The sequence below is a fragment of the Macaca nemestrina genome, chromosome 9 (assembly GCF_043159975.1).
Source record: "Macaca nemestrina isolate mMacNem1 chromosome 9, mMacNem.hap1, whole genome shotgun sequence".
NCBI lineage: Eukaryota > Metazoa > Chordata > Mammalia > Primates > Cercopithecidae > Macaca > Macaca nemestrina.
Window position 1 is genome coordinate 126,875,187 of NC_092133.1, and position 23,960 is coordinate 126,899,146.

Below are 23,960 nucleotides of genomic sequence, written 5' to 3' on the forward strand. Positions count from 1 at the left end.
TATAGTTTGACATAAGAGTTCAGTGCTTGGGATAGAATCTGAGCTGGACATATACATTTGAGGATGATTTCTGTATATTTGGGTGGTTATTAAAGTTGTGGGAATAGGTATGATCACTTTTAGGAGTATTTTATCAAGAGAAAGGGGCCAAGCCAACGCTTGGGGAAAGACTGCCATGTAAGGGGCGGATGAAGGATCAGAGGAGAGGAGGCTGAGGAGGTGCGCTGAGTGCTCGGCAGAGAACCAGAAGACAGTGGTAGCATTCAAACCACGAGGGAAGCTGAATTTCAAGAGTAGGTGATCAAAGGTATCAAATCCCATGCAGGATACCAACGAGCGTAAGGATTGCAACAAAGCCCCTGAATTCTGTCTTTAATAACCTGCAAAGAGCAGGATTGGGGTGGGTGGTGGTAGAAGACTCAAGGTCACAGTGGTTAGGAGGTGTAGGAGTTTCTGAGCTTTTCCTCAGAGTTACGGAAATGAGTAGCATAAGGAGAAAATGGGCAGTAACCAATGGGTTAATCAAAATCAGTGGAGAGTTGGTTTTTTAAAAAGCTAATGGAGAAATTTAAGGTGTGTCAAGAGGGACGGGTGCTGGTGGAAAAAGAGCAGCTGAATGTAAGAGCCAGGCGAACAATAGAGAAAATCATGTTTTCAGGACAGAGACACCAAGAAGTGCCAGATTGGTTCTATTAATTTCATATTTTTTAGAACAAGAAATTGAAACACATGGCTTAGCACAAGATCTTTCTGATTTAGAAATTCATTATGTTAAAAATTGCATAAATTGTATACAAACTAAGTCTTTTTTTCTTGGATGATTTATAAATCAACTTTACAAGAAGATAGGGAAGTTTTAAAAAGAAAACAATACTGTCTAGGTAAGTTGGGGTGGAGATCTGCTGTATATTTGCCAAATGGAACCACTTAAGGGGACAGGAGGTCTGCAGAGGTTTGGAACCAGACCAGGCAATGCCCTGGCAAGGCTGGAAGCTTGGCTTGCAGTTATAGTTAGTTGTCCAGGGATTCATGAAGGCCGGCATTGAAGCACCAGCCCTGTATCTTTATAGCCAGACGGACACTGGATGTGAAATGGACCCCAAAGTCCAATATCTTACATAATATCTCTGCAGTCTCAGTTCATACAAAGCCAATCATTCATTTTGGAGACATAAAAGTTAATGTCCTGGTCCTGTTGCTTAGACAGAGTTATTACCAAAGAGAAAAATATTCAGTCGCCAGTGATGCTATTAGATAATGTTGGGGTTCAGGAGATTTTTAATAGAGCTCAAGTGTGCTCTTTAAATACCGATGAAAATTATGCTGGAATAGGACCAGCCATCCTGTTTTTTCAAAACTTCTATAACAATTTGGGTTGTTAGAAGAAGAAATAGTAATTTAGCTGTATGTTAAATGTGATTTAACGTATGGTTAACTGTCATAAACATATAGATACATACAATGTTAAGGTCAGAAGAAGAAAGCTTAGAGTTCGTTTGCTGTTGTCTCCTAATTTTTTAAAAAAGACGTTGAGGTAGAGTTGGGGCAGTGCAAAAAATAAAAATAAAAATACATTAAAAAAATTAAAAAGATACTGAGATCCAGAAATGTCAGGTTCAAGGTTAGGTAGAAATTAACAGCAGGATCAGCACCAAAACAAAAGCCTTATGCTTCCTACAAGGTGAATAAGTATTTTGATAAAATATAAAATATAAAAATTGCAGTTATGTACAGGAAACTGAATGGCAGACTGGAAAAATAGAGGGAGAAAATAAACTTAGGGTCAGGCTGGAGCTACTTTGACTTTTTTTTTTTTTTTTTTTTTTTTTTTGAGATGGAGTTTCACTCTTGTTGCCCAGGCTGTAGTGCAAAGACGCCATCTCAGCTCACTGCAACCTCTACCTCCCAGGTTCAAGCAATTCTCCTGCCTCAGCCTCCCAAGTAGCTGGGATTACAGGCATGTGCCACCATGCCCGGCTAATTTTTTGTGTTTTTAGTAGAGACAGGGTTTTACCATGTTGGCCAGGCTGGTTTTGAACTTCTGACCTCAGGTGATCCACCCGCCTCAGCCTCCGATTACAGGCGTGAATGCTGGGATTACAGGTGTGAGCCACTGTGCCCAGCCCACTTTGACTTCTGTACCCAATGAACCCAGCCTTCATTCGTCAATATAAGGAAAAGTGTTCAGAATTCAAATATGAAATGGAAAGTGTCCTTGCTTTGAAGTCAGGAGGTCAGGGTTTCCTTCATTACTTTGCTCTTTGGTGCCCAATATGTACCAGACACTGCCAGGCACTCGTTTCTGGACATGGCACCACCCCTCACTCTTTTCATGGCTTGGGGTTCTTAGTTTGCTTATTTATAAAATTAGGTGGCTGGGGAACACAAGCAGAAAGAAGAAAACTAAGGAGGAGGATTCAGTTAGGAGTTGCATTTGTGGGTAAGAAATGGAGGACAAGATGGCAGATGAAATGGCCACTAAGGGCCCAGTGACGTCAGTGGTGGTTTCATCCTCAAAGTTGAAGTCAGCCTCAGGCAGCCACTAGGTTTCACATGACCTCTGGGCCACAAGACTATCCCCACACTCTTCTGGGAATACAATAGAAAGCTCTTCTTAGAGTAGGCCTAGTCCCCATGGGTTCCAAATGGAGGCAAGCTAAGCCCACAGGTAACAGGCTTGGTGTTGTGGAAACAAAGGCAAAATTCACCAAGTAGAAGAAACAAATGAACATTTCAAAATGGAACAGTAGACTGGGCACGGTGGCTCAGGCCTGTAATCCCAACACTTTTGGGAGGCCGAGGCGGGCGGATCACGATGTCAAGACATCGAGACCATCCTGGCCAACATGGTGAAACCCTGTCTCTACTAAAAATACAAAAATTAGCTGAGCATGATGGCAGGCACCTGTAGTCTCAGCTACTCGGGAGGCTAAGGCAGGAGAATCACTTGAACCCAGGAGGCGGAGGTTGCAGTGAGCCGAGATCGTGCCACTGCACTCCAGCTTGGCGACAGAACAAGACTCAGTCTAAAAAAAAAAAAAAGTGGAACAGTAATACACAGCCTCCATCCTCTTTCATAGAGCCCACAGCAGTAGTCTTTAGATCTCCAAAGTACCAATCTTTTTGATGCATGAATTGTTAACAGATGCATGACTGAATAAATGAATTTTTGTCATCTCTACTCCTGCAATGATCCATGCTTTGGTGGAAAATCTCAGAGGACGCCATCGGGAACGTGCTGTACTGAGTTTACTCCTTGGCATGGTTATTGATATACAATCTTCTTGTTGTGAGCCACATGAGGACTTAGATAGCATCACAAAAGTGCGTTTTCTAGAATTGCATGCTGCTATGATGAAAAAAGGGAAAAACTGAACTTGTTGACTTCTCTTGAAATGGTAATGGCGTCGTGGGGAGCTAATCAGGAAGCTGGACTTGCAGGCAGGTTTCAACACATTTGGTAATGTATTTGCACTTTCTGTTCAGTCACCTTCGAGTGTCTGGTGTAATTAACCTTGGGCTCTCCTCAATGACACATCAGGAGTATTTCTTGCTAAGGAAGCTGTGGGACCCGTTGGCTGGGGATGGCCTTGTCTGGTCAGCACGCAAGTGGCTTCATTACGTTTCCTTTCACGAAGGCTGAGTGTTAAAGTGACCTCCGAGTGACAGTTTAATTGCTTAATTAGAGCCTTTCTTCTAAGTCTTAGATTCATGTAGCTCTGCAAGCTCTTATTGATCTCCTAGAAAGGCTGCTTGTAGCTCAGTGTGAGAGCAGGAAGAGGGAAGTCCATTTAGCAGCAGCAGCTGGCCCCTGGAGATTCCTGACCTCTGCTTCCAGCATCCTCTACTCGGCTCATTGGAATGTCTGCCTTGTGAGAATCAGCAAGGAGCAGCTCAAAGCAAGCCGACCATGGTCTGGGTCCTGCCTCTCATTTGGAGGAAACACAAACGAGGGCTAACAGAGCCTGGTACCAAAAAGAAAAAGCAAAAGCAATGTGATTAGTAACTTCTGAAGCTTTTTGTGGCTATCTAGGATAAAGAAAGAAAAGTCTGATGTGATCCGGAAAAAAAAAAAAAAAAAAATTCCCTGTGTTCCCACCCAAAGCTGCAGTGTCTGTTGTTGTTCCATTATTTGACAATAAAATGCAGGGTGGAACAGGGCAGATACCTAACGCAGCATCCTCTTCTGTTTTATTTTTGTAATACACCACCCATGATGTGTTTCCTTTTAAAACACTGATCGTTTCCAAAGCAGAGCAAACAGACACAGGAATAATAGAATTCGGTGTTTCAAAGAGATGATGGAAACAATTCTTCTTTAAATATTTACTGTTTTACAAATAAATCCAAGACAGAAACCAGTCTCTCTCTCTCCCCTCCTCTTCCTCTCTCCCTGTCTCTCTTTTCCTCTCTCTCTCCCTGTCTTTCTGTCCCTCTTTCTTTCCCTCTTCCTCTCTCTCCCTTTCTTCTTTCCCTCTCTCTCCCCCTCTGTCTCTCCTTCTTTCTCTCCCCCTCTGTCTCTCCTTCTCTCTCTCTCTCCCTCCTTCTCTTCTTATCTTTCCCTCTCTTTCTTTGTTCCTCTCTCTCCCTCTCTCTCTCTCTCTCTCTCTCTCCCTTTTTCTTTCTTTCTCTCTCTCCTCCCTCTATCCCTCTCTCTCTCACTCTTTCTTCCCTCCCTCCTTCACTCCCCACCACAGGAATTTTTGTTTCCATCTGATACTTGAGGATGATCTTTTTCAAACGTTTGTCTTGTGACTTGCATTTGTTAACATGCTTAGCTTCTTTGCATCCTGGTGCGGGTGCTGTAGTAACAACCAAATGCTGAGCCAGTGTTTTGCATCTGCAAGACGAAGGAAGAGTTGAGTTGAAGCCACAGCTCTCAATCTGTGGACACGGGTTTGGTTTGGCTTGGTTCCCATTTCAGCTCAGACTCTCCTTAAATGTTTATTTGTAAAAGTAAAATGAGCATCTTGGATTTCTTCTCATATCAACATTTCCAGGAATCTTGGAGTCAGTGCTTGCAAGAACTGCAAATTTTTAGAGTTTATAGTCTCTTGTAAAACATGAAGACTGAGTGGGAGAGTGTAGAACAAAGAAATAGGGGTGAACACATCGTGACATGAGATGTGGGGTTGTAAATTGAACTAACTATTGAATTTCCAAGGAACATAACTGGAAAAAAATCACTGACAAAGGAAACTGATGCTTCCTCCTTCCCCAGCCCCAAGAAAAGATGCTGTAATGAGTAATATCTTTGCTTTCCTTCCGCACTCACATTTATGACTGTAACAGCTTGTATAATTTCCTGAGGGATTTCCCTCCCTATCACTTAATGTTTCCTCTATTTTGGGGAAGTTCATATTCCAAAGCGGGAATTTCATTAGCAGCTACACTGCCATATTATAGCATATGAAAATACCTCATGGACTCTTGATCCTCCAAATAGACTTTGCACCTCCATGTGAATTCTCTCTCCTGTGCCCTAAATGTCTTCTCCTTCACCACATTTTTGCACCCTGTTAAGCTCAAAGGCAATCCAGGGCTTGAGACGTATGTTACCATCTGGAGTTAAAAATGTAGCAAAGTGGGACTGGCACAGTGGCTCGTGCCTGTAATCCCAGCACTTTGAAAGGCTGAGGTGGGTGGATCATTTGAGGTCAAGAGTTCAAGACCAGCCTGGCCAACATGGTGAGACCCTGTCTCTACTAAAAATACAAAATTTAGCTGGACGTACTGTTGTGTGCCTGTAATCCCAGCTACTTCGGAGGCTGAGGCATGAGAATTGATTGAACCTGGAAGACAGAGACTGCAGTAGCGGAGATTGCGCCACTACACTCCATCCTGGGCTACAGAGTAAGACTCTGTCTCAAACAAACAAAAAAGTAAAAAGGGTCCAGGTGAGAAAGAGGCCACACTAGACCAGAGAATGGCGGTTGGACCAGAGAAGGACAAGGAGGAGATTCATATCTGAATCCCGGAATAGAATCAAGTTTATGTGGCAACGATAGAAGTTCTGGGTTTATTTATCGACCCCAGACACTGTGCTCTTTGTTACCCATTCTGCTAAGTGAGCCATGCTGGGAATCCCATGCACGTTCAGTGGAATGGAATGCAAGACAGATGCCAACCACTCGGAAAGCTGCGGGAGCCCAATACAAGACTTTCTCAAGTGCTACTGAGGATGCTTGATTGCAGATCGAGATACAAAGGAGGAGGGACTCCCACCCTATTTCCAGAGCTGCCATGGTCATCTTTCTTGGAGACTGTGACTATCTCACTTAGCTTCACAGAATCATGGTCTCTCAATATTCTAACTGAATGAATACAACTTGATTTCACCTTTTCTCTAGGTTTAATCATAATTGGTCGGTTGTCAGACAGATGGGGTTTGTATATTGGCTCTGCCCTACTAAGCCTGTGATTGGGCAAGTCAAGTATGTTTTCGGAGGCTCACAGTTTTCCCTGCTGCAAAGTGGAACTGTAAGAATTGAATGTAAACAAATGTATTGAAAGTACCTATCAGTGTCTGGTTCAGATAAGTGTTAGCTGCTATTCCTAATTTTTCTATTACAATGACTCCTGCTTCTATTACTATTAACGCTATGTTAAAGATCTTAAGTAATCTTTAAAAAAAATTTTCTCCCTGAGCAAGATGAAACTTAGTAAACGAGAAGATAAAAAATCCAGTAGAAAAAAAATTCTCACTTCCTACTTTCCAACAATCTCAGGGAATATATTCGTGTTTCTTTGTTTTTTGGGTTTTTTTTAGAAATAAAAATACAGATATTACTGAGGAAGCTACAATTCATTTTTCCGCATCAGTCATGGGGAGTGCAAATGATGACTGACATTTCAGTCAGGTGGTCACGAGTCATTTAATCACTCCAGGGTTTTGATGACAGCAGAGAGGGGCGGCCGCTGAAGCACTCTGCATCACGTCCATGTCAATCACGTGATCTTTAGTTCTTAAGCAAAGCATTCGTGATTACTGGTCTTTATTTCGTGCAATTTAAAAATGTATGCTCAGCTTTACTTTTGTATTTGATGTTACATTTTAGAAGTGCACACTGTGCACTGGCAGTTGTTTTGAGACTGAATGGAAGGAAGACACAAATATAAGGCAGGGGAAATTTCAGGCTGTCATAGTGGCCTAGGCAAGATGTAATGAGGCCCCACACCAAGACACTAGAGAGGGATGTGGGTGAAGTAGAGGGAAGGAGCCAAGCCATACATCGACAGAGAGATGGCAGAACATGCTTATCCATTACATGTAGCAGGGATGGGGGGTTCCCAAAATGGTCTGGCCATTGGGTACATGCTTCTGGCATTTACTGAGGCAAGAAATGTAGATAAAGGAGAAATGAGAGGGACGGGCAGGGGGCTTCAGTTTGAGACACTGATTTTCAGCATTTGTGGAACATACAAGAGATGATGTCTACGATACAGTTGGCTATATGAGCCTAGGGCTTAAGAGGGAGGACTGGGGTACAGTTATAGATATTAGGCAATGAACAGATGCTTTGGAGATCTTAAAACAGAAGCCACGTCCATTAAACTTGATACATTCCTGGCAGCAGCAAGAGGCTAGATTAACTGGCATTAGTAGCCATCTGGCTTGGGTACTGCGGTGTTCTTACATGAATACTGCCCTTTCATGTCTGTATGTAATCGCTTATGCGTCTGAGTGATGAAACACTAAAGCACTTTTAATATAGATTTTATTTTTAAACCTTACATGCTCCTCGTATTAAATTTGTAGAATACAGAAAAGAAGAAATAAGAAATTAATGCCATCCTTAGTATTAGAATATAGATACAAACTATTGAAATTTTGGTTTATTTCCCTCACAAACACACACATACAAATATATACACTCACTCATGTACACACAAACATGCATAGTTAAGATAATATTATATATAATTTTATATCCTGCCTTTTTCACTTCATATTATTTGAATAGTTTTTAAAATAGTTTCTTTGGCTAGTCAATCAAATGGACGTGCTGTAATTCAGTTAGCCACAGGTTTATTATTGACCATTTGGATTATTAATGGGTTTTTTCTTTTCTTGTTATAACCATGTTATGAGGACTATCTTTATATGTGAATCTTAGTACATTTCCTATTATTTCCTTTATATAGCTTTTCTTTTCTTTATTGAACATTCTACTATGAAATATTTTAAGTAGGTAGAGAAATACAGACTACATAATGCATACAAAATATATAACGTACTGAACTTCTCCCTGTCCAGACTGGCCAAATCTTCATATTTTGCCACATTTGCTTCAAGTTCTTTTGTTTTCTCCCAAACAGAAACGGACTGTTCAAGACACAGGTGAAGTCCCACGTGCTCCTATCATTGATCCTATGCCCTGTTCCCTGTCCCAGAGGAAACTGCTAATGAGATTTCTGGTTTATGATTCCCATAATGGTTTTTATAGTTTTTTCATTATATGTGTATATCCATACACACTATGAAATATTATTTTGCATATTTTAAGACTTTATGTACGTCATGTAACACACTACATATCCTTCTTCAACTTGCACTCTTCACTCATTGTACTGTTTTTCACATTTTCTACCTTGTAATGCATACAGATCTAATGCATTCTTTTGGTCACTACACATTCCATTTGATGTATGCACCACAAGTCATTTGCCCATTCTCCTGTTAATGAACATTTAAGTTGCTTGCAATATTTTTCCTTAGCAACTTTTTGTACCGAATTTTCTTGTAGCAATATCTGTGTATAATGACATAAGACTTTCTCTAGTGTAAACCACCTGCAGAAGTGGAATTGCTAGCTTTGAACTTTTCTGTATGTCATTAAATTTCATTAGAAATTTATATATGAGGCCGGGCACAGTGGCTCATGCCTGGAATCCCAGCACTTTGGGAGGCTGAGGTGGATGGATTGCTTGAGGTCGGGAGTTTGAAAACAGCCTGGCCAACATGGAGAAACCCTGTCTCTACTGAAAATACAAAAAATCAGCTGGGTGTGGTGGCGTGCACCTGTAATCCCAGCTACTCGGGAGGCTGAGGCAGGAGAATCGCTTGAACCTGGAAGGTGGAGGTGGCAGTGAGCTGAGATCGCACCACTGTACTCCAACCTGGGTGACAGAGCAAGACCAAGACTCTGTCTCAAAAAAAAAAAAAAAAAGAAAAGAAAAGAAAAGAAAAGAAAAATGTATATATGAGAATTTCTGTAATGAAATGAGAAAAACTTACCTTCATACTTGTAATCATAGTTTCCACAAAACTTTCAATACATTGTCTTATTTGATCTTTACAATAACCTTATGGGGCAGCAAGAGGAGATCACCTACCCTCATTTTTAGATGAGGTGTCTGAGGTAGTTACTGCAAAGAGCAGTACAGCATGTGACTTGAATGCATCACTGGACAGCCTCATTCTTCAGAAGCCTTTCTTCATTCTTTCCTCAACTCTTCTTCATTCCACACCTGCAGACTTACCCCAGAACTTACTGGCTTAAGACAACAACATTTACAGTTTCCGTGGGTCAGGAAGCCAGATGCCACTCGCCTGTGTGCTTCCTGGCTCACTCACATGAATGTACATAGGGTTCAGTTCCTTGCAGGCTGTTGGCTGAGGCCTCCCTTGACTCCCTGCCATGCAGGCCTCTCCACACAGTATCTCAGAACATGGCACCTTGCTCGCCAGGGCAATCAATAGAGAGGGCAAGAGAGAGTCCAACAAGACAGAAATTACTAGCAAGAGGGAAGGCACCATCTTTTCTCACCTCATTATGGAGGTGACAGACTATCACTTCCGTTGTTTTCTATTAATTAGAATAAATCACGAGGTCTATCCCATACCCCAGGGAGATTACACAGAGGCATGAATACCAGGACGTGGGGATCACTGAGAGCCAGGTCAGAAGTTGCCTACCATCCCCCACCCCTACAATCTCCAGTTGGAAAATTTTCATTTATTATTTCTCCCACTCCTACTTACCCATATTTCTGGACAACGCCCCCACCTCTTGGTTCTCTTTTCTTTTTTGCCTCCATAACTTTCTAATTCCCTACTTAATTTCTTACACAGCAATTTAGCTCCCACTTTGTCTTACTTTAATAGTAGAGGCTAACATCTACCACATGCTTACTACATGCCAGTAAGCATTTATATCTTTTGGTATTTATATCTTTTAACTTGTTCTTATGAACAGTATGGGCTATATATTCATTTTAATCTCATTTTGCAGATTAAGAAACTTAGCAACAGATGAGGAAGCAAAGAGAGGGGGGCAACTTGTCCCCAACAATGTAAAATAACATCTCCCCTGCTATATTCATGTTCTGAGAGCCTATGGAGGTATTTTACTCAATACAGACTGCTTTTCCCTCTAAAAGGAATCCTGCCACCAACTTTTAAATAATGCAACATACTTTTAAATAATGCTTATTTATACAACAAAGGTATGTATGAGAAGTAAAAAGTTCCCTTACTTGGCTTCTTTATTTTCCCACATTACCATTCTTTAGAACTCTGATCACAGGCCTCCAGAACTAGGAATGTCACCAGGAAGAGTTTCCGTCTCTCACTTGAATGGTTTTCCTCCTGTGTTACTTGACATGTGACAAAGGTAACATGTGACATGTTACCTTTAGAAATGATGGACATTTATGCAAATCTCCTCAAAGTATTGAAGCATCAAGTATGAAAATTAAGACCAAGCACTGTGGTTCATGCCTATAATCCCCTCACTTTGGGAGGCTGAGGTAGGAGGATCGCTTGAGCCAGGAGTTCCAGACCACACTAGACAACACAGCAAAATCCCCTCTCTACAAAACGTTTAAAAATTAGCCAGGTGTGGTGGTGCACACCTGTAGTCCCAGCTATTTGGGAGGCTGAGGTGGGAGGATCCCTTGAGCCCAAGAAGTCAAGGCTGCAGTGAGTTATCACTGGTCTTACCCTGACTACAAACATAATAATTATAATAATAATTAAAAGAAATTTCGTAAATGTTTGGCTTAGTTCTCACTTCTGGCTAGAGCTGAGGATGTGGAGGGGACTTGATAGCGCCATAATATATCATGTGTTCAGAATACTCTGGGCCTTGGGGATGGATCCGATGTCCTCTGCCCACCTTCTGCCTCTGCCTTCTCTCACCCTGCTGGTGAAGGGTCCCTGGGAGCAGAGTGCATGGCATTGGCTGTTCCCTGTGGTGGGGCCCCTTCATTCGCCTTCAGACCTGGCATATAGGAAGCCTGCCCAGAAAGCAGCCGAGCTGACCTCCGTCCCGCTGGGAATAGCCTCTTACCCACAATTGTGTCTACTATGTGTTTATACCATTGACTCCATGAGGGCAAGGACAGCTTTTTCTTAACTCTGGGCTTTCCTCAACCCTAGTCCTCAATTTTTAGAGACCAGCAACTGTCATACATTTATTCATTTGTTCATCAAACATTTATTGCCTGTTAAGTGCCAGGTTCTGTACTTTTTAAAAAGTCTCCTATTTTTATATAATAAAGTTAAGCTTTTTGTTTTTGTGGGGTTTTTTTCGTTTGTTTTGTTTTGAGACGGAGTCTTATTCTGTCACCCAGGCTGGAGTACAGTGGCACCATCTCCATTCACCGTAGCCTCTGCTTCCCGGGTTCGAGCAATTCTTGTGCCTCAGTCTCCCGGGTAGCTGGGATTACGAGTACACGTCACTATGCCTGGCTAATTTTTGTATTTTTAGTGGAGATGGGGTTTCACATGTTGGCCAGACTGGTCTCAAACTTCTGACCTCAGGTGATCCACCTGCCTCGGCCTCCTAAAGTGCTGGGATTACAGGCATGAGCCTCTGCGCCCTGCCTGGTGTGTATTTTGAATATGTGTGCTAGTAGCTTGACATTTTATACAATTCTGGATATTTTACAAAAAGACTGGTCAACTTTTCTATAGAAATTAAATGACCACTCCACTAGATCTGCCTCTGTTTTAAGAGCTTCTGTAGTTGGAATTCTCCTGGGGACAGTGGCCACTTTTTATCTGTGGCTTCAACTTCAATTTTTTATTTTATTACTATCATCTAGAAATGAAGTAGTTGAGATGTACAAAGTTTTATTTTGTTTATATATTGCCCTGACTTTTACCACTTAAGTAATGATCAGAAAATCAATGCTGAGGCCTAGCAAACTCTTGGCAGTAGACTTAAGTAAGAATTATATGTTATATTAATATATGTGTATCCAATAGTAATATCATTTGCTAGTTTTGCCTTGGGAACTAAATGGAAGTTAAGGGGAAATTCATATTGATAATTTTTATGACTTTAGAATTATAAATGAATGGGGACAAGGTTTCTCATATTTTCTTCTTTGAAGTGCTTTTCTTGTGTAATTTTATACATTGAAACTTTAAATGTGAGAATTTTTTTTTTTTGAGACGGAGTTTCACTCTTGTTGTCCAGGCTGAAGTGCAATGGCACTATCTCGGCTCACCACAACCTCCGTCTCCCAGGTTCAAGCGATTTTCCTGCCTCAGCCTCCTGAGTAGCTGGGATTACAGGCATGTGCCATGACACCCGGCTAATTTTGTAATTTTAGTAGAGACGGGGCTTCTCCATGTTGGTCAGGCTGGTCTTGAACTCCCAACTTCAGGTGATCTGCCCACCTCAGCTTCCCAAAGTGCTGGGATTACAGGCGTGAACCACTGCACCAAGCCTGAGAATATTGATTTGATATTATAAGTGTTAAAAACACTTAAGTAAAAGAATTTATATTTCAAACTCTGTTAAAAATATTCTCCCTCCTTGATAGCCTGAGGTTTTAAAATTTCATAAAATGACAATTAGGTACATAAAACATAGTAACTATCATGCTGTGGTTTGAATGTGTCCCCTTCCAAAGTTCATGTGCTGGAAGCTTAATGCCCAATGCCACAGTGGCAGGACGTATGGCCTTTGGGAGGTGTTCAGGTACTGAAAGCCTTGCCATCATAGATGGATTAATGTTGCTATAAAAAGGGCTTGCAAGAGTAGGTTCTCTCTCTTCTGCACTTCTGCCACTTGACTACATGATGTTCCTCCCCGCAAGAGGATGCACCATTCAAGGTACCATCCTGAAGCAGAGAGACCCGGCTCTAACTTGCTGGCATCTTGTTCTTGGACTTCCCAGCCTTCAGAACTGTGAGAAATAAATTTCTGCTCTTTATAAATCACCTGGCCTCAGGTATTCTATAGCATCAAAAAGAAGCAGACTGAGGTGTGTCATGAGCATTTTAAAGAGAAGTAAACATGGTTAATCTAGAATTTGGAGAGAGAAGACTCTGCTACTCACTAGTGATGTGAACTTGGATGAGTTACTAGCTTTCATTGAATGAGACAGTAGTTTAATAGCTTACACACTTGCCTCCTTGTCTTTATTTTTATAGAAAATCACATAGGTTAGGATGTTTGTGATGGAGCTTGTAAAATTATAACCTGCTCATCACATTTGGGGTGTCATTGGTATATAATTTCAATCTCAGGACTCATGGAAACCTTCTTTTATTTGAGATGGAGTCTCACTGTGTCACCCATGCTGGAGTTCAGTGGTGCAGTCGTGGCTCACTGCAACCTCCGCCTCCTGGGTTCAAGCAAATCTCATGCCTCAGCCTCCTGAGTAGCTGGGATTACAGGCGCCCACACCATGCCTGGCTAAGTTTTTTTTTTTTTTTTTTTTTGTATTTTTGGTAGAGACAGGGTTTTGTCATGTTGGCCAGGCTGGTCTCAAGAAAACCTTCTATTTTTGATCCGTTCCTTATGAAGTATTACTTCAGCCAGATGAAATTTAGCAGAGGTCTTGTAATTCCAGGACCTCAGGGGTTAGGGGTAGGGGAAATAGCTGCAAAGTCTCTAAAGCTTCTAGATGTGCTCCTTTCAAAGGATCCCCAAGGAAATGGGGCATTCGGGTGATTTTCAGAAGATTTCAGCCGTAATGTTTTAGTTTACTTTTGTTCCCCTTATTTCCTCCTGTCCCTTGAGAGGATTCCAACCACTCAGACTAAAAACAAGGACTTTGAAAGGGAAGAAACAATATGTACTTACTCCTTGGACCTTTGAATTTGGGAGAAAATTTTTCAAAAACCAGAAAGTCTTGTTTTGTGAGTCCATGGACTTGCAAAATCTTAGAGAGTTTTTTCTTTCTTTTCTTTCTTTCTTTTTTCTTTTTTTTTTTGAGAAGGAGAAGCCTATAAACACCATAGAACGCATTGTTCCACTAGTTTAAAAAATTAAGAAATGCTAGACACTTAGGTTGATTCCATATTTTGGCTATTGTGAGTAGTGCTTCAGTTAACATGGAAATGCAGATATATTCAACATACTTATTTAATTTCTTTTGTCTGTTTAACCCCAGAGTGGGACTGTTGGATCATATGGTAGTTCTATTTTTGATTTTTTGAGAAACCTCCATACTGTTTTTCATAATGGCTGTATCAATTTACATTCCCATCAGTAGTGTATAAATGTTCCCTTTTCCCCACATCCACACCAGCCCTTGTTATTTTCTAATTGGGATAAAGTGATGTTTCACTGTGGCTTTGATTTGGATTTCACTGGTGATTAGTGATGTTGAGCATTTTTTCATTTACCTGTTGGTCATTTGTATGTCTTCTTTTGAAGACAAACAGACTTATCAATGGATGAATGGATTTTTAAAATGTGATATATATAAACAATGGAATAGTACTTAGCTATAGAAATGAATACAATCCTGTCATTTGTGGCATCATGGATGAGCCCGAAGGACTTTATTTTAATGGAAATAAGCCAGGCACAGAGAGACAAATATTGCATGGTCTCACTCATTTGTGCAGTGTAAAAATGCTGATCTCGCAAAAGTACAGAGTAGAATAGTGGTTACCAGAGGCTGGGGACAGTAGCGGGGAGGAAATTATGGGGAGATATTTGTCAAAAGTACACAATTAGAGTTAGGTAAGAGGAATAAGTTCTGATGTTCTGTAACACAGTAGGGCACCCACAGTAAACAATATTATGGCTTATAAATATTATACTGTGTTAAAAGTAACTAGAAGAGAGGATTCTTAATGGTCTCACCACAAATAAATGATAAATGTTTGAACTGATAGACATGCTGAATACCATGATTTGATAATTACACAATGTATATGTGTATTGAAACATCACATTATACCTCATACATATGTTCAATTATTATGCATCACTTAAAACCAAAATAAAAAATAAATATAAACTATATATATTCACAAAATTGAATATTAAACTTTTATAAAAATGAAAAAATGCTATTCTAAACAAATAAATTATCTTGAGAGAAGTAAATAGTCTGTGCCTTAATATTCAATTGGTATATTCTCCATACTCTATAACCACAGACGTTCTAAGAAGGTATTCATTATTCTTTGATATTAAAACTAAGAAAGTATTAATAGAACATTACTTAAAGCTTAGGATGCTGTACCTATAACCATAGGACAGCATAAAACCAAGTATAGAGACAATAAAGACTTGAATTAAATCAATGGTGGTGATATTTGAGAGTAGACTCAAGTGTGAATGTAGTAAGAGTTTTCGTAGTGATGGTTTACATGTCATTTTGTCTACTGTTTACAGTGTTCAGCGTGATAAAAGGAAGCATTCATACTAGATTGGAAACTATAATTTGAATTGGTTAAGAAAATGGAATTTAGTTTTTAATCAATCTTTGTTGAATGAAAATCAGTCATCAGGTTTCATTTATTGGAGATATATATATAGAGAGAGAGTTAAATTTTGAACATTAAATAATAAAAAAGAAAAGGTTTGCTGCTCCAGAACAGACCCACATTTGTTTTAAATTTTTTATTGTAAAAGCTTTAGCTCCTCAGAAAGTTAAAAATCCTATTGATATTTGATTCATGGGCTTGTATAAGCCAAACTGAGAATATCCTGCCCATCATACCTGTGGCTAAAGAGAACATACAGAATCATATCTGTGGCTAAACAGAACACTGATTATAATCATCAGCAGATTTTTAAAGTCACTTGAGAGTACCTTCCTTCCATTGAATCTCTGAACTTTCTATTTTTTTCCCCAAGATTTTCTTATGAAATATAAGTGGCAATTTGTTTTGAATGAAACGGCCATATTTTACCTTCATGCTTTCAGTCTCACTCTGAGGGTTGGCAGGTTGATGCATGCATCCTGCTCAGTTGATACCTTGCACTGAACAAGAGGAAAGGGTTTCAGTTCTGGACTCTGGAATCTAGTGGTCTGATTCAGCATGACCTGCTCCCTCTTAGGAATTGTGTGACTTGGACCCGTTACTTAGGTTCTCTGTGCATCTGTTGTCCTGTTCTTAAAAATGGAAAGAAATTGAGGATAAAATGGGACAGTGTATGTGAAGGGCTGAATCCAGTTCCTGGCACATGGTAAGCACCTAATGAACGGGAGTTATTATTAATCATCCATGCGAAGGAACTCATTTCCCCCTGATTTACACATAAGAGTATCCAAAAATTCATCTAGACACTGAGTTCCAAGCAAATTAGTAAGCTTCAACTTCAGCAAATCAATACAGAGATTTCAGGTGTATGTGATGTAGATTCCATTTCATTACATGCACGGAGGGTCAGCTAGGTCTCAGCATGGCCCTAGGCAAGACGAGACCAATAGTTAAAAGGAGAGAGGTAATTTTTCTTTTCTTTTTTTTGAGATGGAGTCTTGCTCTCTGTTGCCTAGGCTTCAGAGCAGTGGTACAGTCTAGGCTCACTGCAACCTCCATCTTGGGTTCAAGCAATTCTCCTGCCTCAGGCTCCCAGGTAGCTTTGACTACAGGTGTGCACCACCACACCTGGCTAATTTTTGTATTTTTTATTAGAGACAGGGTTTCACCACATTGGCCAGGCTGGTCTTGAACTCCTGACCTCAGGTGATCCACCCGCCTCAGCCTCCCAAAGTGCTGGGATTATAGGCATGAGCCACCATGCCTGGCCAAAAAGAGAGAGAGGTAATTTTCTAAATCAGCCTCATATAGCCTCTATCATTTGAAAAGAATTCTACTATTTCTTTTCTCTTAAGCATTACCCTATCATGAACCCTAAGCAGAACAAACAGATCTAACAAATGTCGGGATTCTGACAACAAATGCTCATCACTCATCATTATTTCTCATCTGTTTTCTCATGTGTCTATTCTTGCATCACACATTTCCAGCACATGTTGTGGGCATGGCCTTTGAGGTGACTACACTGGGGTTGGGGAGGAAGGGGAATGTGGAAGGGATGGCATTTATGAAGTTATCAAGAGATCTAATAGTGGCTCTGACCGAGAAACTCCTGCCGAAATTCATGTCAGCATCCCTAGAAATGACCAAAGACTCAAACATTCCCATGGAACTGTGAGACAAGACAAAAGAATAAAGCCAGTTTCCCCAGACCCAGCAAACGTGGGATTTTCCACTAGCACATCGGCATGCAGGCAGTTCATGGAATACAGGCCTTCTAGATGTGAATCTGAAGCTCTGAACCACTGTTTGCCCTGTCACCTTTCTTGTAGGCATACGATGGCTCAAGCTCCACAATGTCCCGCCTTGCCAGGACGTGTGGAAGGGAGCAGCTGGCTAACCCCATCGTGTCCTCAGGAAACAGCCTCTTCGTGAGATTTCTATCTGGCCTTTCCAGACAGAACAGAGGCTTCCGAGCTCAATTCAGGCAAGGCAAGTACCCTGCGGTTTCCCAAGCACAAGAGAAATCTTCAGTGCTCTGTTTGGTGCAACAGTGAAATGAGACCTGTGCTCAGAAATTGATCACAGCCTTCTACTTAACATGTAAAAAATTAAATAGAACAAAAGAACTGTGACTTACATTTATCCCAACTCCTGATGCTTGAAACCTCCTTCTCTGACTTCCTTTGGACCTGCATCTCTAACAAGTTTTCAGAATAATACTGTTTAAAAGTGCTTTTAAGACTAGAAACAGTATAGAAAAGCTTTTATCCAAATTCACTGATCTAGCACTACCCAAGGCTTTACACTACAATGGGATACACTGCTATCAATTACAAGACTTGCTTGTAATGTAATCAGATTCCAGCCCCCGGAAGCAGTGGTTTCCCTCATTCCTGAGTCCTGCCATTGTCCAACTGAGGAGTCACTGTTGTTTTCCATTTATTTTTCTTTGTTCCCTCCCTTCCTCCCCCGCTACCCTCCTCTTCCTTTTCCTCTCCTTCCCTTCCTTTTCCCCCCTCTCTTTCCCTCCCCTTCCCTTTCTTTCCACAGGGTCTCACTCTGTCACCCAGGCTGGAGTGCAGTGGTGCAATCACGACTCACTGAAGCCTCAACCTCCCAGGCTTAGGCAATCCTCCCACCTCAGCCTCCCAAGTAGCTGGGACTATAGGTGCACCCCCATACCTGGCTGTTTTTTTTTTTAGAGATGGGATCTTGCTCTGTTTCCAGGCTGGTCTCAAACTTCTGGCCTCAAGTGACTCTCCTGTCTTAGCCTCCCAAAGTGCTAGAATTACAGGCATGAGCCACTGCACCTGGCCATTGTTTTTGTTCTTAAATCACCACTTCTCCAAGACCTTTTTATCCATTGCCTTTCATCTGCTCATTCTGAGAGATGAACCCCTTATCCCATCAGAGATGACTTGTATTCAGATGATTCAGAACATTCATTACAAATACATTTAGTCTGTGTAGTCGTTATGTCTATCTTAGTCAACTCACTTATATTCTGTAGTAAAGAGCTCTGGATAGGGACAGTGCCTGGATCGAGGTCTCCCAAATACATACCATAGACCTTTAGACTTTGGAGCAAGACAGACCATATTCTTGTTGATTTTAAAGAAAAACTAGTTTCCTAATAGTTCTTTTGCATGTTATTATTCACTTGTATGTTGTTTCATAGTAAAAAGTCCCTGCTAGCTTTCACCTGGACTATGACAACCTCCTCAAAGTCACCTACCCTTACCCCATCTCTCTCCAAAGTCACCTGTAAAAGCCCTGCTCTGATCATGCCATTGGAATGTTCAGTGTGTGTCCTGTCTCCACCTGGCCTGGAGAATGAAGCTCAAGCTCCTGCAGATGTTAACCAAGGGCCCCAGAACCGCCCTGACCTCTCTCCAGCGTCAGTCACCCACATCCCTCGGGCACCCCACGCTCCAGCTGAGCCTGTATAGATGCAGTCCTTACCCTCCTCTGTGTCTGCTCAGGTGGTCCCCTCCCTGGCCTCCCTTTTCTCACCCTCCAAGTCCTAGTTTAGCCTCAGCCTCCTCCTCAGCGAGACCTCTTACGCCCTCCAGCGGTGACCGTCTCTCCCTCTTCAGGACTCACATGGAATTTTGCTCTTCTCTGATAATCTGCAGTCATCCTTAGGAAGCCTTGTTCAATTGAGTATTTATTTTCCTGAAAAAAAAAAGAGGTCATGTATAAGTAGATTATCCCTATACCTGTGGTTTATGAGTGGGCCGTGTAAGTGAATCCATGTAAGAATTTTGTTTGAATGACTTAGGCAATTCATAGCCATTTAATCTGTTGCTTTCTGCCACTTCCTACTTCCTGTAGTTGAAGAATAATTGTTAAAAATATAAACTGTATAAAATATAAACTCATGGTTTATGTGCAGCTCTCCTTACGGAGAACTTTCTTGGTATGCATTTTAGAAATAAGAAGAAAAATCATTGATGGTTTTATTCAGCAAATAATTGTTTCGTACAGTCAGCAGAAATGAAAAGCATATGACATGTATGTGTGTTTGTGTGTTCCCCAGCCTGCGGAGGCCACATCCTCACCAGCTCATTTGATACTGTTTCCTCTCCACGGTTCCCTGCCAATTATCCAAACAATCAGAACTGCAGCTGGATCATTCAAGCGCAACCTCCATGTAAGTAAAAAAATAAAAAAGAAAAGGCATGCAGGAGAGAAGGTGCCTGTGGGAAGGTCAGTCTATGGGTAACCTTCTTATCTCAGTGCTAACAATCGATGGCCTTCCTCTTCATCTTTTGCAAGTCCCGATTCCTGATGTGCCCAAGAACAAGCATTTCCTAATCTGATAGGGAAGTCATTTTTACAGTTGCTTCTAAATTTAAAAACAATTTTTTTTTTTCATTTCAAGGCCTAGCAAAGGTTAAAAACACACACACACAACAACAACACAACACACCTACAACCTTGCTGTATTAACAGGCATATGCAGGCGTGTGAGATTGGGGGTAAACCAAAATAATCGATAAATAGTGTTTGACATGTGTGCCTTGAGTGTAGCTGATGCCCAAGACAGTTGCTGAGTGAACAAATGAAGAAGAGCCACAGACTGGAGAATCAGTGACTCACGGGCCAGAATGCAATGCACACGCCCATCCATCAAAGCAGACATTCATAAAACCTGGGCTCTCCTGCAAGGTACTATTCCAGCACAGGCCTAGAATAAACATTGAATAAATGCTTACTTTCTTTTCTTTCTTGGAACCCTAGAATCTTATTTTCTGACCCGGTAACAGTTCGTTGGTAAGACAGAAAGAGAACATCAGGAAATGCCCCTAAAGGACATGACAGAATAGCTGCAAAGCAGGTGATGCTTGGGGCCCTTCTGAATCCTCTTTCAGGGGAGCCCTGCCTTCCCTTGAGGTTTGCAGGAAAATACGGTTTCAGGCATAATGTAGGAAAGACTTTAAGTTCTTCACTCTACACAGCAATTAATCGTCTGTGTGAAAATAGGGAAGTCACTTAAGCTTATCAGGCCATGAAAAAATAATCTGCAAAATGAAGAGTTTGGCTTAAATATTCTCTAGCACTTTCCCTTGGGATGTCAGGAGTTAACAAATTGCTGGTATCTTTATTGACATGCATAAGATGTGGAGTCCGATGATGTAATCCTTAGCCAATTCGAACGGGGAGGTGGAGCCCTAAAGAAAGTTGCCAGCCAGCCAGAAACTGAGCTGTAGATAAAGAAGCCCCCTCCCTTGAACAGAGCTGTTTGTGCCTGAGGATTATTTTCTAATGAGTTGTGAAGCATTTAGATGAAAGATCTCACTAGTTCAAGAACAGCAATAGGAAAAGATCCTGTTCCGAAGATTAGAGAGCTTGAAGAACAACAAAAAGAAAATGTATCCAGGGGCTTGCTGTTCTGCAAAGCTTTCTTGATAAATGTCTCTGAACCTTAGGGCACCAGCTCTAGCCTGAAAATAAAACTAAGTGAGCTAAAATGTGACAGCCAGGGAGAAAAGAATGCATTATTTGCAAGCACATGCAAAGAAGCCGAATTTAAGGAAATGAACCTATTGAGAAAAATGCTTATCAGAGAAACACAGCAATGGTGATATAAAAACTGCAAAGATGGCATTTTCCAACAAGATATTCCCTTATAGTGCCTGGAATGAACCTACCCAGGAGTCCTCTTATTTACCACTACCAGCGTTTCAGATGCCACAGGCACTTTGGAAAGCATCTATTCTGTTATTCTTCAAAGGAAACCATCTAGCATAGAAGTTATTCCCTTCCCTCCCTTTATCCCTTCAACCATGTGCAAATCTGCCTCATTCATTACTTCTCTGCTGGAGAACCCTTACATGAAATTGTCAGAAGTAAATTTATCTCCCTGTATGTTTTTAAATTTAAATTTTATTTTGTAAAAATTTTTATCTTTAATGTTTGTGAATACATAGTAGATATATATAGTTATGGGGTACCTGAGATGTTTGGATGTAGGCATGCAATGTGCAATAATCCCATCATGGAGAATGGGGTCTCCATCCCTTCAAGCATTTACCCTTTGCATTACAAATAATCCAATTATACTCTTTTAATTATTTTTAAATGTACAGTAAGTTATTATCGACTACAATTACCCTGTTGTGCTATCAGATAGGTCTTACTCATTCCTTCTATTTTTATACTCATTAACCATCCCCACCTCCCCATCTTGCCCCGTCTCCCTGTATGTTTTATTTGCCAGTACTGTATTAGAGAATCTTCTCTTTTTTCTTCCAGTAAATCATATCACCCTCTCTTTCACCCACTTTGAACTTGAAAGAAGCACAACGTGCACACGTGACTTTGTAGAAATTTTGGACGGCAACCACGAAGACGCACCCCTCCGAGGTACCTCGGCGCTCACTCATATACATCTGTGGTCTTGGCTGTGCTTTATTTATAGATCTACATATTTATAGGCTGCCGTTCTAGGTTAGAATGTTTCCAATAAATAGAAAGAGCAGCCTAAGCCAAGTAAAGATGATTAGAGGGTAAGAAAGTAGGCTTTAATGTGAGGTTCAGGGAACTCAGCCTGTTGATTAATATATTCAAACATGTGAATAGTTCGTGTATATGTTTTAAAAGATTTAAAAATTGCAGCTGCTTTAAAGAGTAGTGGAATGCAGCGCATCCCAGCATTACAGAGCATTCTGTCAGAAATTTCTTGTTAATATTTGACCAAGTTCTTACGTTCAAATGGAGCATGTTTCTTTCAGCCTTGTCCTTAGTGGAAGCAAAAAAAAACAAAAAACAAAAACCCACTTAATTAGTTAATTAATTAATTAATTCCATTAAAACTCTGTCATTTGTTTGTTAGACTTCCCAATAAAATTAAAGAGTGCCACTCTCTAGTTTCTAAAATATTCTCAGCCAAAAAAACAAAACAAAACAAAACAAAACCACCTCAGGCCATTTAAGCTTTCTCCATAAACTTCCTAACTTTTGAATTTTGTTGTAAAAACCTCTCGTCCTGGCCGGGCGCGGTGGCTCAAGCCTGTAATCCCAGCACTTTGGGAGGCCGAGATGGGCGGATCACGAGGTCAGGAGATCGAGACCATCCTGGCTAACACGGTGAAACCCCGTCTCTACTAAAAAATACAAAAAATTAGCCGGGCGAGGTGGCGGGCGCCTGTGGTCCCAGCTACTCGGGAGGCTGAGGTGGGAGAATGGCGTGAACTCAGGAGGCGGAGCTTACAGTGAGCTGAGATCCGGCCACTGCACTCCAGCCTGGGCGACAGAGCGAGACTCCATCTCAAAAAAAAAAAAAAACAAACAACAAACAAACAAACAAACAAACAAAAAAAACCTCTCGTCCTGCACTAGAAGACAAGGTCTGTCAGGGAGGAGACTGCTTTGCCTGTTGCCTAATTCCCAGTGCCCAGGACAGTGTCTGAGACAAAAGCGAGCAGTCAATGAACTCTCCACACCCTCTCCACACCTCTCACAGCATCGCCGAGGTCTTTGTTAGTAAGCATTTGACAAGCATAAGGACATATTATTTAACAAACTGTTACATCGCAATACCTTGTGCTGAGTACTGTTCTCAGTATGTTAGAACTAATAAGTCAATCCTTTTAACCTTATGAGATAGGTTTCATTATTTTCAATATGCCCCTTTTCTCCAAGTGGGGAAACTGAGGCACCAAGCACTTCAGTAACTTGCCTAGGATCACACAGCTAGCAAATGACTGAGCCAGGAGCTGAATCCAGGTAGCCTGGCTCCAGCATCCACACTTTCCTGTGCTACAACATATTGAATATTAGTGCATGTATTTGTATGGGTCCAACTGGGCTGGAGATTTTTGCTTTAGGTACATGTGTCCCTTGGTCGTCTAAGTTTTTCCTCTGGTCCTATTGTTCTTGATCATCACCTCTCCTATGTATAGCTCCTATATATAGTTTATTTTAAATGATCAGGTATTGTCTCAAACACTGACCCTGAATGAAGTGGTTCTCCTAGTGGCAATTTCTTCCCTTTGTTTTGGTCTCTTATAATTCTAGTAAAGATGTATTTCCTAGAAATAGTGGCCTCTGCCATGTCGTCATTCATTCTCCTTGTTGTTATCTTCATTATCTAGGCCGTTACTGTGGCACTGACATGCCCCATCCTATCACATCCTTCAGCAGCGCCCTGACGCTGAGGTTCGTCTCTGATTATAGCTTGAGTGCTGGGGGTTTCCACGCTATGGTCACTGCATCAGTGTCGGGTAAGAAACCTTAGCACCTGGCTCCAGCGGTTAACAGGGATGTG

At 41.2% G+C, this 23,960-nt stretch overlaps 1 protein-coding gene across 1 annotated transcript in view; it reads left to right on the forward strand.

The window, feature by feature from the left end:
* LOC105488215 (cubilin) overlaps nt 1–23,960 on the forward strand; it is a 313,890-nt gene that overhangs the window by 161,684 nt on the left and 128,246 nt on the right. Inside the window, exons 32-35 of the mRNA XM_024794869.2 lie at nt 17,518–17,677; nt 19,728–19,841; nt 21,947–22,057; nt 23,788–23,916. Of these exons, the coding sequence (XP_024650637.2) occupies nt 17,518–17,677; nt 19,728–19,841; nt 21,947–22,057; nt 23,788–23,916 (514 nt within the window). The remainder of the gene's footprint in view (nt 1–17,517; nt 17,678–19,727; nt 19,842–21,946; nt 22,058–23,787; nt 23,917–23,960) is intronic.